This window comes from Pyrus communis, chromosome 4 (assembly GCF_963583255.1).
Source record: "Pyrus communis chromosome 4, drPyrComm1.1, whole genome shotgun sequence".
In the NCBI taxonomy this organism is placed as follows: domain Eukaryota; kingdom Viridiplantae; phylum Streptophyta; class Magnoliopsida; order Rosales; family Rosaceae; genus Pyrus; species Pyrus communis.
The window spans coordinates 8,083,298-8,103,081 of record NC_084806.1 but is presented as its reverse complement, the minus strand read 5'-3'; the positions used below and the strand labels follow the sequence as shown (position 1 = coordinate 8,103,081).

The window sequence follows — 19,784 nt, the reverse complement described above, 5'->3', positions numbered from 1 at the left end:
TTTCACACACTCCCTAAACCATGAAAGTATCTTTCTTTTCCCCCTCCTCGTTCTTCCCCCCTCTCTTTCATCTTCTTCTCTCTCCCCTCTTCAACTTCAACCCACATATGTTCATACAAAACCCAGAAAAATATCGAAAAAGATTGGCATAAATTTCAGAAAGTTGAAAAAATACGAATCCGAAGGGAAAATGAGGAGTGAGATCTGAACCTGACGAGGGCCAACGCGATCGTCGACTTTGACAGGCAACGACAGAGGATGAAGACGAAGCAGCAAGATCTGAACCCGAAGTAGGACGAGAAGCTGGAGTTAACGAATAAATTTAGAACCCAGAATCCAAAACGCAGTACCCCCATTTCCTTTAGCCACCCCACCTCTGCTAAAAGGACATCTTCGCGCCACCACCTGCACCAAGTGAAGGCTACCACCATTACCAGAACCAGCCATTTCTTATTCTTGAAGGCCCGGCCGGAAACTCCATCGCAGACATCCAAAACCCATCCCCAATTTCTCAATCGATTTGAATCTAAATTGAAGGAAGAATTCTTGTTTTCCAGATAAATTCAATGGAAGAGAGAAGGTCCAAAGCCATAAATGCAATTTTCATTTTTTATTTTCATTCTTTCGGTGGTGGGCATAGGCTGATTCAGAAATTGGATTAGGGGATTAAGGGGTTTGCAGGGGGAAGGGAGAAGAGCAGAGAGTTATGGAGGTTTGGAGAGAGAAGAAGAGGAGAGAGATAGGGAAGAATGAGGCGGAAAAGGAAGATACTTTCATGGTTTAGGGAGTGTGCGGAAGTCTAAGAAGGTGCTGGGTGAGAGTGAGAATGAGAGAGTGTTGCGGCAGCTATGGGTGGATCTGGGTTCTTGCAAGAAGCAGAGAGACGTTGGAGAGAGTGTGCATTTTATAATTAAAAATTATTTTATTTTTTTATCCACGTGGCACGGATTTTGTAGGGTCCGCTATGGCCACGTAAGTAGATAACATAATCATTAAACGGTTGTATGAAATTGAAATGAAATAGTAGTGAACTTATGAGATTGAAATGTTTTAAAAATATTATAAGAAGTTGTAATTGACTCCAAACTTAAGAGGGTAAAATGCAATTTACCTATAATAAATTCAATACACATTAATTATCAAAACAATTAATTTGGGTTTTCACTTAAATATGTTGAGTTGACTAGGAGTCTGGGAGTAATACACAATGCCTTAAGAAAAAGATATCAGTATTCTTTAATTTAAACGATGATTTTGTGATGTAGCCACATCTACGTATGCTTAACATTCTAAATTGATTGAATGTCCACAAACATAAACATCAACTTTGTTACAGTAATAACATTATTTTTCTTCTAATTCATACATTATGTTGTAAAATCATTAAACGTGAAGATAGGATTTCCAAATGCAAATAATGATGATGAGTAACTACATAACGTACACAAATAATTTTATTAAAACGAGATACTAGTAACTTTTTTTTAAAAAGTATCATAAAAGTTCTCATATTTTAACTTTTTAACAAATGATAGCATTAATAAGTTAAATTGTTAGTTATTAAGAGGAATGAGATTGGCGAGTGAACTTTTTCCTTTTTACAAATGATTAAGGGGTGGTCAGAATTTAATATTGAATACTTGCATGAATCTCTTGTATATGTATAATTTGAACTCGAAATCTCCACCCTGAGGACAACATTATAAATAATATTGTATATAATTTCATTCATAGTAATATCAGGAAAATCACATGTTTATGTTTATATTATATTGGTGTATACAGTGTATTATATGATGTGATAAATAATTTATATAATTATTAATCAAAGAGACGAATTGACGTGTCAAATATAACATCAAATGATATGATGATACGTAGTGTACCATCTCGATCACGTAAAAAAAAATCTCTCAATTATCATTTGATGTTATATCTCACTACTGCTATAAAAACATGTAATGTACCACTCATATTCCCTTCCCAACCGTATTCCAAGTCGTCTTCGTGTTCCTTTTCACTGTCGTGTTTTTTTATCGCTTCTGCTACTGCATGCTACCTTCCTCCTCTCTTACATTACATATACCCATCCACCCCTCGTACTTTATTCCCAAAATATCTTCAGACCCCCCATTTGTTTTTCTTTGTGCTAATTAGTTTCCTAATTGTTGAATAGTTGAATCAACCAAACTTTGAATATCTGTGAGAAGCATCTGAAAATGAACGGTCATCACCACGAGGAAGGGATGCTTACTTCCTCGGACTACAACTCCGACACCGAGTCCACTCAGTCCACCGGGCCCGGCGGCAGCATCGAGCTCGAAAGACGAGCTTTCAGCGGCCCCCTGGGAACGCCTAACAGCGGCAACCACACCCCGACCACGTCCTCCAATTCCAACCGGGCGTGGAGGCGGATTAAGAGCGCCAAGTTCGACAAGTCCGGCGGTACGGATAAGAGTACTGGTAATACTTCCGACCAAAACGACGATGATACTTACGTGGAGATCACTCTCGACATCCGAGACGACTCCGTCGCCGTCCACAGCGTCCAGGCAGCCGGCGGAGCCAGTAACGAAGATCCCGAGCTGGCTCTGCTCGCCAAGCGGACGCTGGAGGGGAAGAAGTCGTCGTCTTTCCGGTCGTCGCTTTTGCGGAACACGTCGTCGCACATCCGGCAGGTCTCTCAGGAGCTGAAGCGGCTGGCTTCCTTCAGCAAGAGGCCCTCCACGAAGCGGTTCGATCGGACCAAGTCAGCAACCGCCTACGCCTTGAAGAGCCTCAAGTTCATCACCACCAAGACCGGCACCGGCGCCACCTCCGGCTGGGCCGCCGTAGACAAGCGCTACGACGAGCTCACTGCCAAATCCAACTGGCTCCTCCCCTCTTCCCTCTTTGGCGAATGCATAGGTCTGATCATCTCTCTTTTACCTACGAATGAATAAATCATAGGATTAAAATGACAGAAACAAAAGCAGGATTAGAAAGGAGTGTAAAAATCACTACGTTAATTAATTAGTCAATTGTGAAACCTAAATTAGTTAACGCGGTTTAAATGACTTTGCAGGTATGAACAAGGAGTCCAAGGAGTTTGCCGGAGAGCTTTTCCGGGCACTTGCTCGGAGGCGGAACATAACCGGCGATATCATCAACAAGGCGCAACTTAGAGAATTCTGGGAGCAAATCTCCGACGAAAGTTTTGATTCCAGACTCCAAACATTCTTTGACATGTACTACACTAACACTTGGACATTACACAAACCATTTAATTTTCATTTATTAGGCTTCTTAATTAATCTAATCTTAGTCATTAAATTTAATATTAAGCAGAATTAATGTGTGTGTAAATGCAGGGTGGATAGAGACGCCGATGGAAGAATCACTGAAGAAGAAGTCACAGAGGTAGGCGATCCGCCATTTACTGATTACTGCCGGCCACGTTTCTTAATTTTTAATTAACTTTAAGCACCGGGCTAAACATGCTTGGAATTATGTAATCGAGTTTTTACTTGCCGATGACATTTCTTTAAGTGCTAATAACAGTTTCCTAAATTGATCGTATATATGTGTTGCAGATTATAAGCATGAGTGCTTCTGCAAACAAGCTCTCAAACATTCAGAAACAAGCAAAGGAATATGCAGCTCTGATCATGGAAGAACTAGACCCGGACAATGCCGGCTACATCATGGTTCAAAATTTGGAAACTCTGTTGCTCCAAGCTCCGGTTGGCCAATCTGTGAGCGTAAACGAAAGCCGGGTTTTGAGCCAGCTTCTGAGTCAGAAGCTGAAGCCGACGCAGGAGAACAACCCGATCCGAAGATGCTACCAGAGAACTAAGTACTTCTTCCTTGATAACTGGCAGAGAGTCTGGGTTATGATGCTCTGGCTCGGCATAGTTTCAGGTCTGTTTGTGTACAAGTTTGTGCAGTACCGCGAAAGAGAGGAGGCATTCGAGGTGATGGGATATTGTGTCTGCATTGCCAAAGGAGGAGCTGAGACTCTCAAGTTTAACATGGCCTTGATCCTGCTTCCCGTCTGCCGGAACACAATTACTTGGCTCCGAAACAAGACCAAATTAGGCGTTGCCGTCCCGTTTGATGACAACTTAAATTTCCACAAGGTAGTGTCAAAAACAGAATGTCACTTTCTCATTCGGAGAATCCAATATTGTCTCCAAAATCGAGTGTGAAATTGAATTGGTCTTGCAGGTCATTGCGGTTGGAATCATTGTTGGAGTTGGACTACATGTGGGTGCGCATTTGACGTGCGATTTCCCACGGATTATACACGCGACCGAAGATGAGTACGAGGACTTGAAACCTTACTTCGGCGAGGACCAGCCTGGGAACTACTGGTGGTTCGTGAAGGGAGTGGAAGGGTGGTCTGGTATTTTGATGGTGGTATTGATGGCCATAGCCTTCACGTTGGCAACTCCTTGGTTCAGAAGAAACAAGCTCAACTTGCCAAAGCCGCTCAAGAAGCTCACTGGCTTCAACGCCTTCTGGTATTCCCACCACCTGTTTGTCATTGTCTATGCTCTCCTCATTGTCCATGGCATCAAGCTCTACCTCACCAAGGAATGGTATCATAAAACGGTGAGTCCTTTGCACTCGAGTTCGAATTCTTCTGCCTGTAAATTAAAATAATTTAGAATATCCGTCAAAAGCAAACCGTCAGTCAGTTCCTTAAGGTAATTGAGTTGCATGATTTTGAGTGGATTTACTTCTTTTGGTGGCAGACATGGATGTATTTGGCGGTTCCTGTCGTCCTCTACGCTTGCGAAAGGTTGATTAGAGCTTTTAGATCAAGCATCAAGCCAGTCAAGATTCTCAAGGTACTTAATTAGTTGATTAATTTTTGCTTACCAGCTATTTAGCTCAAATTCTATCACCAATTTCTTAATTATCTGAACATTGTTATGAACATTATTGAAGGTTGCTGTTTATCCTGGAAATGTTCTTGCACTGCACATGTCAAAGCCTCAGGGCTTCAAATACAAGAGCGGGCAGTACATGTTTGTCAACTGCGCTGCGGTTTCTCCTTTCGAATGGTGAACACTCATACATTTTGTGCACAATATCTTCTAATCATGCCCGATTAAACAAACTAATTATGTTCTAATCATATCGACAGGCACCCGTTCTCCATTACCTCATCACCTGGAGATGACTACCTAAGCGTCCACATTCGAACACTGGGCGATTGGACGCGGCAGCTCAAAACTGTTTTCTCCGAGGTTCGTTTAAAATTTTCTAATCACAACTTGTTCATGTTAAAGTTTCTTGCTACAAAAACCCTCCAAAACTTGTGTATGATCTCACTAGTTAATTGTTTGTGTTGGTTAATTAGGTATGTCAGCCACCGACTGGTGGGAAGAGTGGCCTACTCAGAGCTGATATGCAAGGAGGAAACAATCCTAGGTAATTTTTAATTAGACATACGTACCTTAAAAACAAAAGGAGGATTTAATTAAAATTGAATAATGTGGATTGATTTGTTAATTAATTCGTGTTACAGCTTCCCTAAGATACTGATAGATGGTCCATACGGAGCACCGGCACAGGACTACAAGAAATACGACGTTGTATTGCTTGTAGGGCTCGGAATCGGAGCAACTCCCATGGTGAGCATTGTGAAGGACATCATCAACAACATAAAGATGAAGAGCAGGGAAGACGATGATTCGGAGTCCGCCCTAGAAAGCGGCAGGGCCACTCCGAATGCCTCGAGCCATAACAACAGCAGCAGTGGCAAGAACAGGAGCAACAAAGGGTTCAAGACCAGGAAGGCCTACTACTATTGGGTGACGAGAGAACAAGGCTCGTTCGAGTGGTTCAAGGGGATTCTGAACGAGGTGGCGGACATGGACGAGAAGGGTGTGATCGAGATTCACAACTACTGCACCAGTGTGTACGAGGAAGGGGATGCCAGGTCAGCCCTCATTGCCATGCTCCAGTCCCTCCACCACGCCAAGAACGGCGTCGATGTGGTGTCGGGCACACGTGTCAAATCCCACTTCGCCAAGCCCAACTGGCGCCAAGTTTACAAGGATATCGCTCGCCGCCATCCGGATAGCCGAGTGGGTGAGTACAAAAGAAACTTCTTCCTCACCAACCTCACCCACCTTCTCTTGTCTACCACTTCATGCTTTGAAAATCCTTACTCTAACTAAATTAGAATAACACCATCACTCGTACGTTGGCATATCATAACTGATTTCTAATCGTTGATGTAAGTGAGTTTTATTTTAGATGCACATTCATAACCAATTAAGAATCCATGCCGCCCTCTTAATTAAGTCCAACGTTGTTAATCGTAATCTTTGCATCATTAATTTTAATCGTGACAAAATTGATGGTTACATATGCAGGGGTGTTTTACTGTGGGGCACCAGCACTAACAAAGGACCTCAAGGAATTGGCGTTGTACTTTTCACACAAGACCACCACGAAGTTCGACTTCCACAAAGAGAATTTCTAATTAATTATACTAAGTAGAGTGATTAAAGAAGGGGAGAGAGAGAGAGAGAGAGAGAGAGAGAGAGAGAGAGAGAGAGATTAGAGCCTGTAATTATCATTAGTTGATCAAATGCTTATGTAAGTGTAATCAAATAGAGGAGTTTGGTTTTTGCACACTGATTTTTTTGCGCACCCAAAAGTGGAAAAAAAAGAAGGGAATGAAATAATGGGGTACTATGAGGGTCCACCGCATGTGGTAGGTGTGCAATAATACCTACCGCTAACAACCATCTCGTGGGAAGGTGGGGACAGGGGGGGGACCCACCGCAACAAGTACCAATAATGCATCGATTGATATCCCAATTGCAAATATGATCCAAGTTTTTTGTTTTATTATTTTGGGTATTTTGGGTAAGTTATTGTCCACATTTCTTTCCTTGAATTAAAAGAGTTTAATTGATTGGATGCAGAAACAGAAAGTGTTTAATTGATTAAGGATAAGAACCTTTATTAAGTTAGATTAAGATTTGGATTATCTATATCTTAGTGTTCACTACATTGAGCATTGCTTTATGGTGTTCTCCAAAACCCTTTGTTAATTGACCAAGAAAACCACAAAGGCACAAGTTGGATACATTCTTCTATCCGGTAGCCGGAACACGTTGCCCATTTGACGGCAAACACAAACAAGAGGGCCCCCTTATTGAAGTCGGTATAGCAGGCTCGTGTATTTAGATCTTAATATAGAAAGAGTTTTCACTTATTTGTATTGTCGCTGGACGGATGACGTGGTCTAAACAAAATGGAAAAGCGGAACAAATACTTTTCTAGCCCATGGTCAATCATGATGATGTATTTCCCTTAATTCTTAAGTCTTGTGTCCTTAATTCTTAACTCTTGCGTCCTTAACACACCACCCATGCCCCCAAAACAATAGAGTTTCCTTTTTTGATCATTTTATGTGTGTACAATAACCCATGCCTAAAATTGTTTTTAAAAGTAATTAGTACCTTTAAAATGATGATAATCATCCATGATCATCATTAGTAACGCTTGATTAAGATATATTTCAAATGTCAACTCATCCAAACATATGAATGTCAAATCAAGACTAAGGAAGAAGTTATCCTTTATGACATCTTGCTTCCATTACCCTCTAACGGAGCATTAGGGCCTATGATGGGCTATTCAACATTTGCGACGGTAGGAAGTGGACTTTGTTGACAAATGGGGCTGGAAGGAGAAATTATTGTAATGGGCTGCCGCATCAGCTCTTTCATAAAAGACGAGGCCCTCCGCGTGGATCCCACCCTCAACACCCAACTTTGTATGAAAAAGCTGACACGTGCGGCCGCCCTACGCGTCGCAAAAGAGTCAATTTGGTAAAGCACATAGTTTTAGCATGAAATACCATTTTGATTTGGCAACCTGGCATCGTGTCTTTCAACATGTGGGGTTGGTTGTTAACTAATGGTAGGAGCTGAATTTTTCCACATACATGTATTTCAAAAGGAAAATCCATCGTTTTGACCTAAAAGATGTCATCCATGATCGTCAACTTCCAAGTGCTAATGCTTTCAATTGCCCTTGGACCCACAAGAAGCTAGAAATAAAACCGTGTTTGACTTTCACGGAAGATCAAATCTTCTGCACTCATTTTGTCTGTCATTAATTGACAACCAATTTATGATAACAAAACTAAAGAGAGTTAAGTTTATAAACACATGTCAATCAATGATAGAGGCCACACACAAACTGAGTGCAGAAGATTTGAACTCCTTTCAGGGTGATTAGTAGTAATACGAAACATCAATCTTTATCTAATGAAGACTCGTATCTTTAATGCAGCACGTCTACGTACATCCGTGCGTGGCACTGTGTGTGCGGAGATTAACAGTTGTAATCAGTATCTTAATCCTATGACAAATACAAAATCATACCCGACCCAACCTTAAAATCAACAAAAACCATCATTGTGATGAACATCAAATTCTAAATGCACATTATGGCTAAAACAGCAAAAAGCAAAAACCTGCTACGATCAATGCATTAGTAACAGTGGCGTTAAAAACATACCTTGTTCATTTCACATCATCGATGTAATTGGCCCTTTCATGCCATACAATGCAAAGAGACAATGTGAACAAGTCCTAGCTGCCTCAGACAGAAATCATTATTCAGCAGTTAGTGTCACAAAACCAAAGAAAGATGTAACGGAATCTTCGCAGGCTTGACGACGCAAAGAGTTCTACAGTTCTACTATCGCAGCAGAGAAAATAGCAGCAATAATACATAGCCACAATTTATTCCACCAGATCTTTCAGCTTCGCAGTAACAACTGTGATGGTACCTTCATCTTGCTAGGTAAACCACTTTCAGTTTATAGCATGCATGAGAACATGGGAACTTTGACATGATCGCAAAATTACTTGCATAAATATATTTAACTAATCAATTGTCAGTTAAAAATGGGAGCATTAAACTGTCTTCCCTACAGTAGCTCTTTCTACATGCCTTTGCTTAGTTTTCAAGAAACTCCACAATGTAATTAGAGTAGGCTAAGGGAAGAAACAATAAAATAGCACATCATCCGCCAACGCAGATTGCAGATAAAAACAAGAAGGGATCTCAACAGAAAAACTTCCAGCAGCAGCAGAAAATGGTAAAGTTCTACCAAGTTTTAGGGTTTACAAATCCATCACTGACCTTTTTTCAAGTCCTTGTCATTAGAGTTAACTAAGTTACTGGAGTCGTGACTTGGAGATGATTCGGTCACTAAATTTTCAGTAGAGTACTTCTTAATTCTCAAGGAAATAAGAATGCTTGACACAATTCCTAGTAAAGGAAAAAGGTACGACCAAATTTGAGATTTTTGAGAGCCCGATGCCGAAGAAACGGCAGCACCAGCCAGGCTGCCAATGGATGTGTTTTGTAAAATCATCGGCATGCATCCAATAACTGTCGGCAGCAGAAAATCCACGACAAACCGAACTTTTGTTGCAGCAAGGGCATAATTTATAATGTAGGATGGCATTGGCGAGAACCGGGCAAGTAGGACAAATCTCCAACCATCTCGCTCAACTCCTCTGGATAGGACATTGAAGTACTTATTCTTCTGGACCCAGTCCATTGCTGAACTTGAACTCTTGAAAATTAACCTGCAAACACCACAGCATTAAAGCAGTACCTAAAAGCAAATAATATAAAACACACATACACAAACTTCAACCTAATCAATATAGCATTAATCCCAACAACTGGAGCAGGGGGGAATTACAGTTGATGCAGTCAGTTGTCAACTTGTCATATGAAGAATGTTAAGCAATGCTACTAACGTATTTGCGCACCTCAATCTGTTTTGGCGATACTATGAATTGTATTTGTATTAAGATACTAATATGCATTTCCCATTGCAGGGAGGTTAAATCTTCTGCAGAGGCCCTCATTTAAATCAAAATTTAAAACAAACTTGTCCTTCACTCAAAATCGAACCTGATTCCCTCAACGAATGCGGTGAACAACTCAACATAAAGCTAACAGTTTTAACTCTATTGAATCCTTTAATACTTAAAAGCTTAGAGCCACCTCTGCCAAATCATAAATTTCAGTCATTATCGCATCGAATAAGGAAAAGGGTATTAGGCATTTTGTGGTGGGGTGATTCCATGGCAGTTTTGTATTAAAGTTTCCACCTTTCATCCATCACTACAAGAAAAGCATAAAACTTCGAAAAATGATCACCGTCCTGTGTCTATCAGTTACCAAATCTAACAGTGATACTATATACATTTAGATTAAAGAGGAGTCTAATTTACTCAAATCAGTTGTCAAATTGCTCAAACGAAAAGGTAAAAGTATTGAAATTTGAGTGGTACCTGCCAATCCAGAAAGAGAGGGAAGCGCCGAGCAGCTTGGCGGCAAAGACGCAAATGACGGCCGGGAAGAAGCCGAAGAGCATAGAAGCGGCGGCCTCGAAGAAGACAGCGTAGGGCAGGCAGAGAGCGAGAGTGATAGTGTGGATCGAAACGTACAGTGGGATGGCCCATACTCCCAGGCGATCGGACAATTCAGCAAACACCTTGATCACAGCGTCCTTGTCCAACCCATAGTGCTTGCTCAGCTCCCTCCCTATTCCAATTATCGCCACAGCCGCTCCGATTGTCCACCACCTCTTCGCCATTTTCCTATCTTCTCTGCTCTCGTCAACTCTCTCTCTCTCTGTGGGATACAGAACACTCAGATGGGTCCAGATGGGCCGGACACAGTTTCATCATGTAGGCTACATTTGGGCCATTTTCTTTTTTGGGCTTTGGCTTCACTTCATCTATAATCTGAGTAAGGCTTTTATGCACGAATGGCGGGTTTGCTTATATGCAATCGGAGTTGGAATTATTCTCATTCTTGACTTTTTGGCTAAAACATTAGTTTTGAAATTTTTTATTTTCTTATTTTTTTAACACATATACGAAATAAAATAAAATAAATGTGAACTTCACCTCAAAATCTGTGGCTCGTGTGGAAGCTAGACTTGTGATCATGGGGAGGTTGAAATGCTTATGTGAATTTTTCTGACTCCCGGAAGGGGTAAATAACCGTGGCTTGCCGCCAACTATCCCCCTTAAAAAAAAAACTTCACCTCAAAATTCATATTTTAATACCTAAAAAATCAGAATCAAATCAAGGATATCAATAGATCTCACCCATTACTTTTTCCCTTGTTTTTTTTTCCTACAAATGATAGCGTCAGTGAGTTAAATTGTTAGTTGGTAAGGGGAGGAGGATTTTTGGGGATCAAATCCGCACCAGGTGCATATGCATGATTATTTTTCACCACTGTAGTGAAAACACCATTTGTGGACTCCCTCTCTTCCAACTTCCAAGTAATTAACATATTTTAAGAATGTCATTTTTCAAAGAAAAAAAATTAAAATTCCATTTTGAACAGCAGCCAGAACAATTCAAATTTATCATTATTTATTCTCATTTCTGTTTCAACTTTATTTTTTATTTTAACAAACGATGTTATCTACATTAAGTGGGTGAGGGAGTGGGCTAAGCCTCATAATAGGTTAGCAATAATATGGTTCAAATTCGCCTTTGTGGAGAATTGAACTTAAGACCTCTCACTTACAAATGAAAAAGAATATCATTAGACTGTAGTACTAAGTGACATGTTTCAACTTTATTTAAAAAATGATATGTTTTGCACATTTTAGATCACAAAAGCATTTCAGATTTCTATGAAGTTTTGCATGAATAAACATTAAATAAGGTCTTAAAATATGGACAATTTTGATCATGAAATGCAATAACTCTAGCACGATTCGTGAATCACGCAATAAACTGGTGTGGCAATTGGCATGTCCTATTTACCAGTTTGGTCGACTTGGTTTTCAGTCCTTTTCCTTGGATACCATTTTGATCAGTACTTTTCCTTCAACTTCGACACCTGAACACGTGCATTTCCACTAGACCAACCTGGTCAAAGATAGAATGGTCGATCCACTTGAAGGAACAAATGTATTCAACACATGCACGTTTGCTTTTGTTGTTGTACTGTTTTTTTTTACTGTGTTTTTCCAAAACGGACGAGACTGAATTGGTGGATGAGGAGTCGAGTTGATGGAGTTTTCGTGTGAGTGGTATTGCTAGTGTGCATTTGCGTGACTCAACAATAACAACTTCTCATTAAGTTTCATAACAATCTCCACGTTCATACTATATGGTTCATTGTATCAAAAGACTTTTATACGTGGAAAGTGTCGCTTACTATTGGAGATCTATACTTATCTATCTTTATTTGTTCTCGTGATAAGTTTTGTAAACTCATATATATATAAACTAAAACTATATTCTGATCACGTGATAAGCGTCTTAAACTCGTACATGAGAACAAAGATATGTTATGGTATTACAAAAAAACTCTTCTATTATATATGTAAAATCCAAATAGATTAGTTGGCTCCACGTATATAACACCATGAGAAATTGTATATTGATTCCATTAGGAAAAAAATAAAATTAATACCAAAATCACAATAGAAAAATAGAGTTTCAATATCTATTGACACCCCATGTTATAGTTTATTGTCTCGTATCTTTTCTAAAATATTTTTTATGGGTGAAGGTTTCTAACGTTTTGTTAGGTACTTGTTCCATCAACCTTCTCGATATATACTTTTACTCTAAAAAAATAGTAACAGAAGTTTCTCCTACAGGGTTGAGACAACTACATTGACAAAAATTTCTGCATGGACAATTTTGGAAATGCAGACGGGTGTCGGGCACTTTGGCTTTGCCAACTTTGCTTTGACCAGGTAATGCTTTGATGGGTCCTGAGTGAATGACCTAATTGAGGAGAGACTATAAATAAGAATCTTTCAAAGTTGTCCACGCATCCAAACTTAGACATTAGTTACCGAACATGACGAGAGAGATAGACAGATGATAATAAAAAAACTCATATCATTGAAAAGAGAGAGAGAGTTAAACATTGAGTGTTATAGACCCAAGTGACACGTAAGTTTTGGTTCCTTTTTAATCAAAATAGGTTAGGTTAATTAAACTTGACATTTGTAAAGTAATTTGTTGTATTTCATGTGCAAAAGCACCAAATTTATAAAAATTTAAATCGCTAGAAAAGAAAATTATGACAACAACAGTTATGGAAAATGTGAAGGCATATTAAGAGAATAAACTACATACAACTGGTAAATTAAGTTTGCAGCATATGATATCAGAATTCCACTGAATATTGATGGTTTCACTTGTGGTTGATGATTGCTAATAGGTGTTCGAAACTTTGGTGAGTACACATTCGAATTGCATGTCAGTTTCTCAGACATACAAAAAGTTAATTAATGACGATGATCATGGCTTGACAGGTAATCTACAATTCTGCATAACTAATGGAGAAAATTAATTAAGTGCAATAAACAAGCTTCTCTATGTAAGCCAAGAATGTGACAATGTATATAGAAAAGTACATAGGGTTTAAGAACTCAATACCATATGCACTAAATATTTCACAAACTTGTAAAATGCAATGGTATTCAAATTTATAAGCATTTTTCTCTTTTGTCTTGGAACATCTTTGTAGTCTGAACACGATTTCACCACAGTTAGAGTGCATACGAAGTGCCAGCAAAGAGACAGTAATCCTTGTCGTACGCAACGTAATTAACTTTACTACTATTTTCTATCGAGCTTTAGCCGAAAGGGACCGGGGAATCCACTATCCAGGGACCAAGGATGTGTTGGTTGAAGCGAGTCTCGTTTGAAAACGAATTTACAGGCATCGAACAACCGTGCATAAATGCTACCGTTTGCTCGAACTATTGTCTTAGCATGTGCACGCTGCATATAAAGTGACCGATAATGTGCGGTCGTTACACTCAACAGGTGGGTAGTCTGTTAAGACTCTACAATAATATTTTTACACTCTCGTTTTCGGTTTTTGTACTCTTTTGTTCTATCTATTAATGATAAAGATCACCTTATGAACTCTGATGCGAGAGTGTAATTATCCGATTCGAGATTACACTCTGAACAATCCTGAACAGATAATTTAAACTATTCACAGATACACATATTTTAAAATATTCCGAGCTAGGGACGCACAACTGACTGGTTAGAATGCAACCTGGGACCAATCAAGATCTAATTGTAATTTACTTTTGGTTCAGAGTTGGAGAGGCCAAATGAGAAAAAAAAAGATTATCATGATTATTTTAATTAGGATCGAATAAGAGAATCTAAGATTGTGGTAAACTTGTTTAGTTATAGAAGTTGGGAGTGGTGGTGTGTGCGTCACGCATGGGGTGGTCACTGGTCAGTGGTGTTGCTGTTATCTCCATGGGGAAGTGCATTCTCCTGTCACCCTTTCCTTAGACCATGCAAAGCGCACACAAATTACAGATACATTCTTTTCCTTCTACGCAACAAAAAAACTATATGGATATATGTATTTTCTACTCTTGGTATCTTTTTTCAACACAAGGATATTCTAAATTAGTACTCTAATCTACGTAAAAAAATGATATGAATTGAATTTAAGTGGAAACAAATAAGCACAATCTGTTGACCAACTTACTTAACTGATCACATCTTAACATTTTTGATAATTTTTCGTGATTTTTTCATAAACATTGGTGAGTAGACCGTCATTTGTGACTATTGAATCTTTAACTGTTCAGAGTTTTGCTACACACATGATACTTCTTGTGTATTGATGTATACCACAAAGAGCGACCCCAAGTGAATAAAACTCCTTGTTTTGTGAGGGTTCTAAGAAAATGTATATTATATCGAGTCTTACCCTTATATTGATACATACTATAAACCAAAATTAGTAGCCATTAAATTATTAACTGTTAAATGCTTGAGTATACATCAAGTTATTATGCATACATTGAAACATAATAGAGTTATCATTCGCTTCCTCTCTATAATAATTTATCTGCTCATCTGGCTCTTCTGACTGCAATAACTCGATGTTCCCTCGTATGCATATCGTGGCCCAAGTATATGGATAAAATTGAGAATCCAGCATGGCCGCATATGGAATAGTATCTTTACACCAAAATACCTATTTATTTACATATCTCCTCCCAAATTACTATTTAGTATTTACACCAAAATATAGTAATTTAAGAGGGTCGGATTTGGACCACATATTATTTCATAGATAAAAGGCGGGATCTGGGATTTAAATAAGGTTGGCCTCAATTGGCGTTCGAGAAGAAATTGCAGTCAAACCAAAGCGTTCAACTTTCAAAATTAACAAACAAAAGTAGATGCTAAGTACCATCTGATGTGCCACGGACAAATAGAAAGCAAAGCTTTACCCGGGTCTATCGGCCCCCCTCCTCCTCTCTCTCTCTCTCTCTCTCTCTCTTTTCAGTCTTCAGTCCTACTCTAAAATCCAAGCAGTCCAATTAGAAAACAACTTACATTTGTTTCTGTATTATTGAAACGATACGCAAAGGTAGCGATTGCCCTCTCTTTGTATTAAGTTTAAATCTCTTTTTAGTAGTTTAGTTACTCAGTACTATGATCTGGTGATATTTCTCTTCATTTGGAAGTGAGAGACCTTAGGTTCGAATCTCGTAGATGAAAATTCGATACCAAATTAGGTTGCCCATTGTATGACTTATTCTAACTTCCCCTCTCATTCTTAGTGTAAAAATATCGATGCATTAAAAAAAATAAAAAAAATCTCTTTTTAGTAGTCTAGATTAGATTAAAAGAGCGAGGATCCTCGCCGGATCCTCTTTGTGAGGATCCCGATGATCCTCCAATTACATCTATTTATCGTACATCGTGCGACCAGTTTCCGTCCGGTACTGTTTATATTCAATTTTAAATACAATAATTTCTGACCGTACGATATACAATGAATGTATATGATTTGAGAATCGCTGGAATCCTCACAAAGAGGATCCGACGAGGATCCTCATTCAAATTAAAATGCATTCTACTGTTGTATAAAAACAAGATTTTCTTTGGGTGGTTTGGACCGGTACTACGAGTTTTTTAATTGCTATATCTTTGCTCAAAAGTATGAAAGTTAAGATTGAAGAGTACCGAATCTTTCGGAGTAGGATTCTGTGTCCTCCTATTCCTATCTCCTTCCCTCCTCTCTTCTTAAATTGTGTTTTTTGTTTTATTGTCTCTATAAAAAAAATCAATATAAATTATTGATGTGACTTAAACATAACGTTCAAATAAAAGGAAATTCAAAAATTCAAAAAAATAAAATAAAAGGGGAAGAGAATTCTCCTCCATAATTTTTTTTATAATAACATGGTGCACGTTCCATTCAAACCCGCATAGTCGTACATCGATCAACAATTATATATAAACCCCAAGAAACCCACCTCTGCACCTCATATCGTGTTAGCTTGGAATCATTTTTCTCAAACCCCACACGCCATACCCAAAAGCCACGACCCTTTTCGCTCTCTCGGTAATTTAATCGAACACCTTATCATCATCCATCGTTCTGCGCACAACATATATGCTGAAAGTCCCCAACAAATTACATCTCTCCGATCTCACACATTGACAAATGACGTTGCGATTCTTCACTCTTCAAATGATGCCGTGGTGCTTCCAGTTAATGGGCAGCCACCGCATCTCTCGCGCGCAGCTCCGTCCCAACGACCAGGCCCGCCCGATCTGCACGATCAAGCTTGTCAAATCGGACGGGCTTGTGTTGATCTACCACCGGCCAATCCACGTTTCGGAAGTCATGACGGAGTTTCCGAAACACCAAGTGTGCCGGTCCGATTCGTTCTACATCGGGCAGAAGATCCCGGCACTGTCGGAGGACGACCAGCTCCAGCTCGGTCACAAGTACTTTCTCCTCCCCCAGCAGTTTTTCCAATCCGTGCTTTCGTTCGTCACCATTGCTTCCTTCAGCAGAAAAGACTCGTCGAGAAACGCGTTTGTTAGAAAAGCGGCGAGCTGCGAGCCGTTCGATATACAGAAAACGCCGTCTGGGTGTTTGAGAATACGCGTTTCGGACGAGTTTATATCGCAATTGCTGGAGGAAAAGAAGCTCGAGGAGGACGCGGCGGCGGTGGAGGCCAAGAGCGGGGTTTGTACGACGGCTCAGCTGCAGAAAGACTACACACAGCTTGTTGGGGCACGGCAGTGGAAGCCGAGGCTCGAGCCCATCAGAGAGGCTCGGGAGAAGAGCAGAAAGCTTTCTTCTTTTGGGCTGAGGAGATCTTCCAAGAAGAAATCTCAACCAAATTCATCGAAGGCTTCCCAGAAGCAAAAGAGTAGTTCTACTAATGGTTCTTCCAAAGCCAAGATCAAGATCAAATCGTCGAGAAAATGATGATTAGTGCCTTTTCAATGATTAGTTAGGATTTAGATGTTAATTAGGAGGACCCTCTTTTGATTTTCATTAGATTGAAGTGAATATACTCATTATGTAAATACATGAACATGTTTTCGTGCTTTTTTTTTAATACAATTACTTTCTAATTGCACTTTTTTGCTTAATGATCGTCATCTTTTTGCTAATCGTACTACTATTAAATTCTTCTTCTTCAATTTCTCAAAGTTGTCATTGGTTCATTAGTTCTTGGAAACTATTTTCACACATGTCAATCTATTTCTCTTTGGTTCTCTTTTGAATAATGATTCAGTTTAAAGATAAAAAATAAACAAGCGTGTGCAACGAAAAAAATAAAAAGAACCGTGCAGAATTTACTTCAATTTCGCACATATCAATCTATTTCTCTTTGGTTCTTTTTTGAATAATGATTCATTTTAAAGATAAAAAATAAATAAGCGTGTGCAACGAAAACTTAAAAAGAAGTGCGCAAAATTTATTTCAATTTTCCGTGCATGTCCATCCATTTCTCCTTGGTTCTTTTTTGAATAATGATTCAGTATAAAGACAAAAAATAAACAAGCGTGTGCAACAAAAAATAAAAAAGGTGTGCAGAATTTACTTCAATCTTGAAATGCTTGCCTGTCATAGAGTATATCTCCGTATTCTTATGGCACATATTTCATATTTCCGATTATATTCAAGTTTTTCTCGTACTACATTAGTCGTTTGATGTGAATCTAATTTTACATGTACAAATAAACCCAAGCAGGAGTGGCTTTTGGGATGAGGATCTGTTGTGAAGATTCTAAGAATTCACATATCATATTTGCTCATCGTATATCATAAGACCAGCATTCATTAAGTACTATTTACCTTTAATTCTAATAAAAAAAAATCAAAATAATTTCTAGTAGAATGGTGATGGGGCGTGGCCGCGTGGCTGGGTTTGGCAGATTTGGACTAGCTGGCCTAGGTCACCAGTGCTCTTGTTTGAGATTTTGACATGATTGGGAAATGGACAAATTAGCAGTCAACATAGGTCAGCGACATTTAAGATAGGGACTCAGACGGACCGGGATTCCACCGTGACTCGGTTTATCCGGTCCATCTTTGGTTTCTGTCTTTTAAGGCACTTCTAATCTTACTCGGATCGCAATGCTCTTCTTTAATTCAAACCTGTTTGTCAATTTTCCTTCCGAATTTGTAATGAGTTCTCAAATTTTTTTTTATGAATTTTAATTTTAATTGATTACTTTTTTGAACTTTTATAATCAGCTAATTTTTTCATGAATTTTAATTTTAACTAATTATCCTCCTAAAACTTTTATAATTGATAGATTTTTCTTTTGAACTTTAATTTTATAATTGTTTCTATTTAACTTATTCAATGCAATAACAAAAAATAAAAAGAAGTGAGAAGCTAAAAAATATGCATTAAAATCGTCTCCTAGGTAAAAATTCCATGAAAACAGCTTATCAAATCTCACCCAACGTTAAAATTCCCTAAAAGACACTTCTACCAAAAGTTCTTATCGCGCTCATCCTAAATTTGTGGGCACATCGTACAAACTACAAAGGCATGAAATTCTTCGAATTTGTGGTCTCACTCGAGATCAAGACCTAATATTGTTGCCCTATCGAAATTTTTAGGGCACCTCCTATAATACATGATTTCTTAGCAATTTTCGTTTTCTCACTTGATGTAAGAATTGTTCTAAACAGATAATTTTAGCGAAATTTCTCTCTTATTAATAGACATGAGTAGTTCACCTAAATTTGTAGGTGCACGTCGCGTAAACAGATAAAATTATCAATATTTTTAATTTAGCCCAAATATAATATAAATAGTAACTAATCAAATAGTTCTACCGAAACTTCTCCTAATCAATAGTCCGCTAAAAAAACACAGCAGCTACCAGCTCAGTCAATGCCAATACCCACCATCCAATTCCTATCCTTCACAAACAGAACATGAAGTATGGTCAAAGTTAGGCCTGGTCGAGTGGGGAGTGGGGAGGTGAATTGCTTTCTAATTTGTGGGGATTCTTGTGGCTATAATTTTATGCCAACTTAATTTCAAGACTACTCCTAATATTATTGTTTAGTGGTATTCATCTTTACTTGTAAGTAAGAGATTTTAGATTTGATTCTCTAATATTACTGTCTAGTGATATTCATCTTCACTTGTAAGTAAGAGATCTTAGATTCGATTCTCGCTAAAGGTAAATTTGAACCACATTATTGCTAGCTCATTGTGAGATTAAGCTCACTCATTAGTGTAGTTAATATCGTTTGTTAAAAAAAATAAAAAAAAAATTCCAAGACTGATACAATAATGGCCGATTCCCTTGAAACATGGTATTCCTCTTCACTTGTAAGTTAGAGATCTTATATTCGATTCTCGCCAAAAGCAAATTTGAACCACATTATTGCTAGGTCGTTGTGATGTTAAGCTCACTCATTAGTGTAGTTAATAACG

At 38.7% G+C, this 19,784-nt stretch overlaps 3 protein-coding genes across 3 annotated transcripts; 2 read left to right on the top strand and 1 right to left on the bottom strand.

The window, feature by feature from the left end:
- The first annotated feature begins 1,988 nt into the window (after positions 1–1,988).
- Positions 1,989–6,809, top strand: LOC137731226 (respiratory burst oxidase homolog protein D-like). Its single transcript, XM_068470328.1, has 11 exons — positions 1,989–2,907; positions 3,065–3,227; positions 3,351–3,399; positions 3,573–4,118; positions 4,207–4,593; positions 4,737–4,832; positions 4,933–5,048; positions 5,132–5,234; positions 5,348–5,418; positions 5,516–6,081; positions 6,369–6,809. Exons 1-11 carry the CDS (start codon positions 2,220–2,222, stop codon positions 6,476–6,478), a joined length of 2,895 nt encoding a protein of 964 aa, XP_068326429.1. The 5' UTR covers positions 1,989–2,219; the 3' UTR covers positions 6,479–6,809.
- Positions 6,810–8,873: 2,064 nt separating this feature from the next.
- LOC137731857 (uncharacterized) lies at positions 8,874–10,670 on the bottom strand. The gene is made up of 2 exons (XM_068471100.1): positions 10,332–10,670; positions 8,874–9,614 (listed from the first exon to the last, which is right to left on the bottom strand). Exons 1-2 carry the CDS (start codon positions 10,634–10,636, stop codon positions 9,155–9,157), a joined length of 765 nt encoding a protein of 254 aa, XP_068327201.1. The 5' UTR covers positions 10,637–10,670; the 3' UTR covers positions 8,874–9,154.
- Positions 10,671–16,335: 5,665 nt separating this feature from the next.
- Positions 16,336–17,548, top strand: LOC137732338 (uncharacterized). Its single transcript, XM_068471650.1, has one exon. The coding sequence runs from the start codon at positions 16,526–16,528 to the stop codon at positions 17,300–17,302; it is 777 nt and encodes a 258-aa protein (XP_068327751.1). The 5' UTR covers positions 16,336–16,525; the 3' UTR covers positions 17,303–17,548.
- Positions 17,549–19,784: the final 2,236 nt, after the last annotated feature.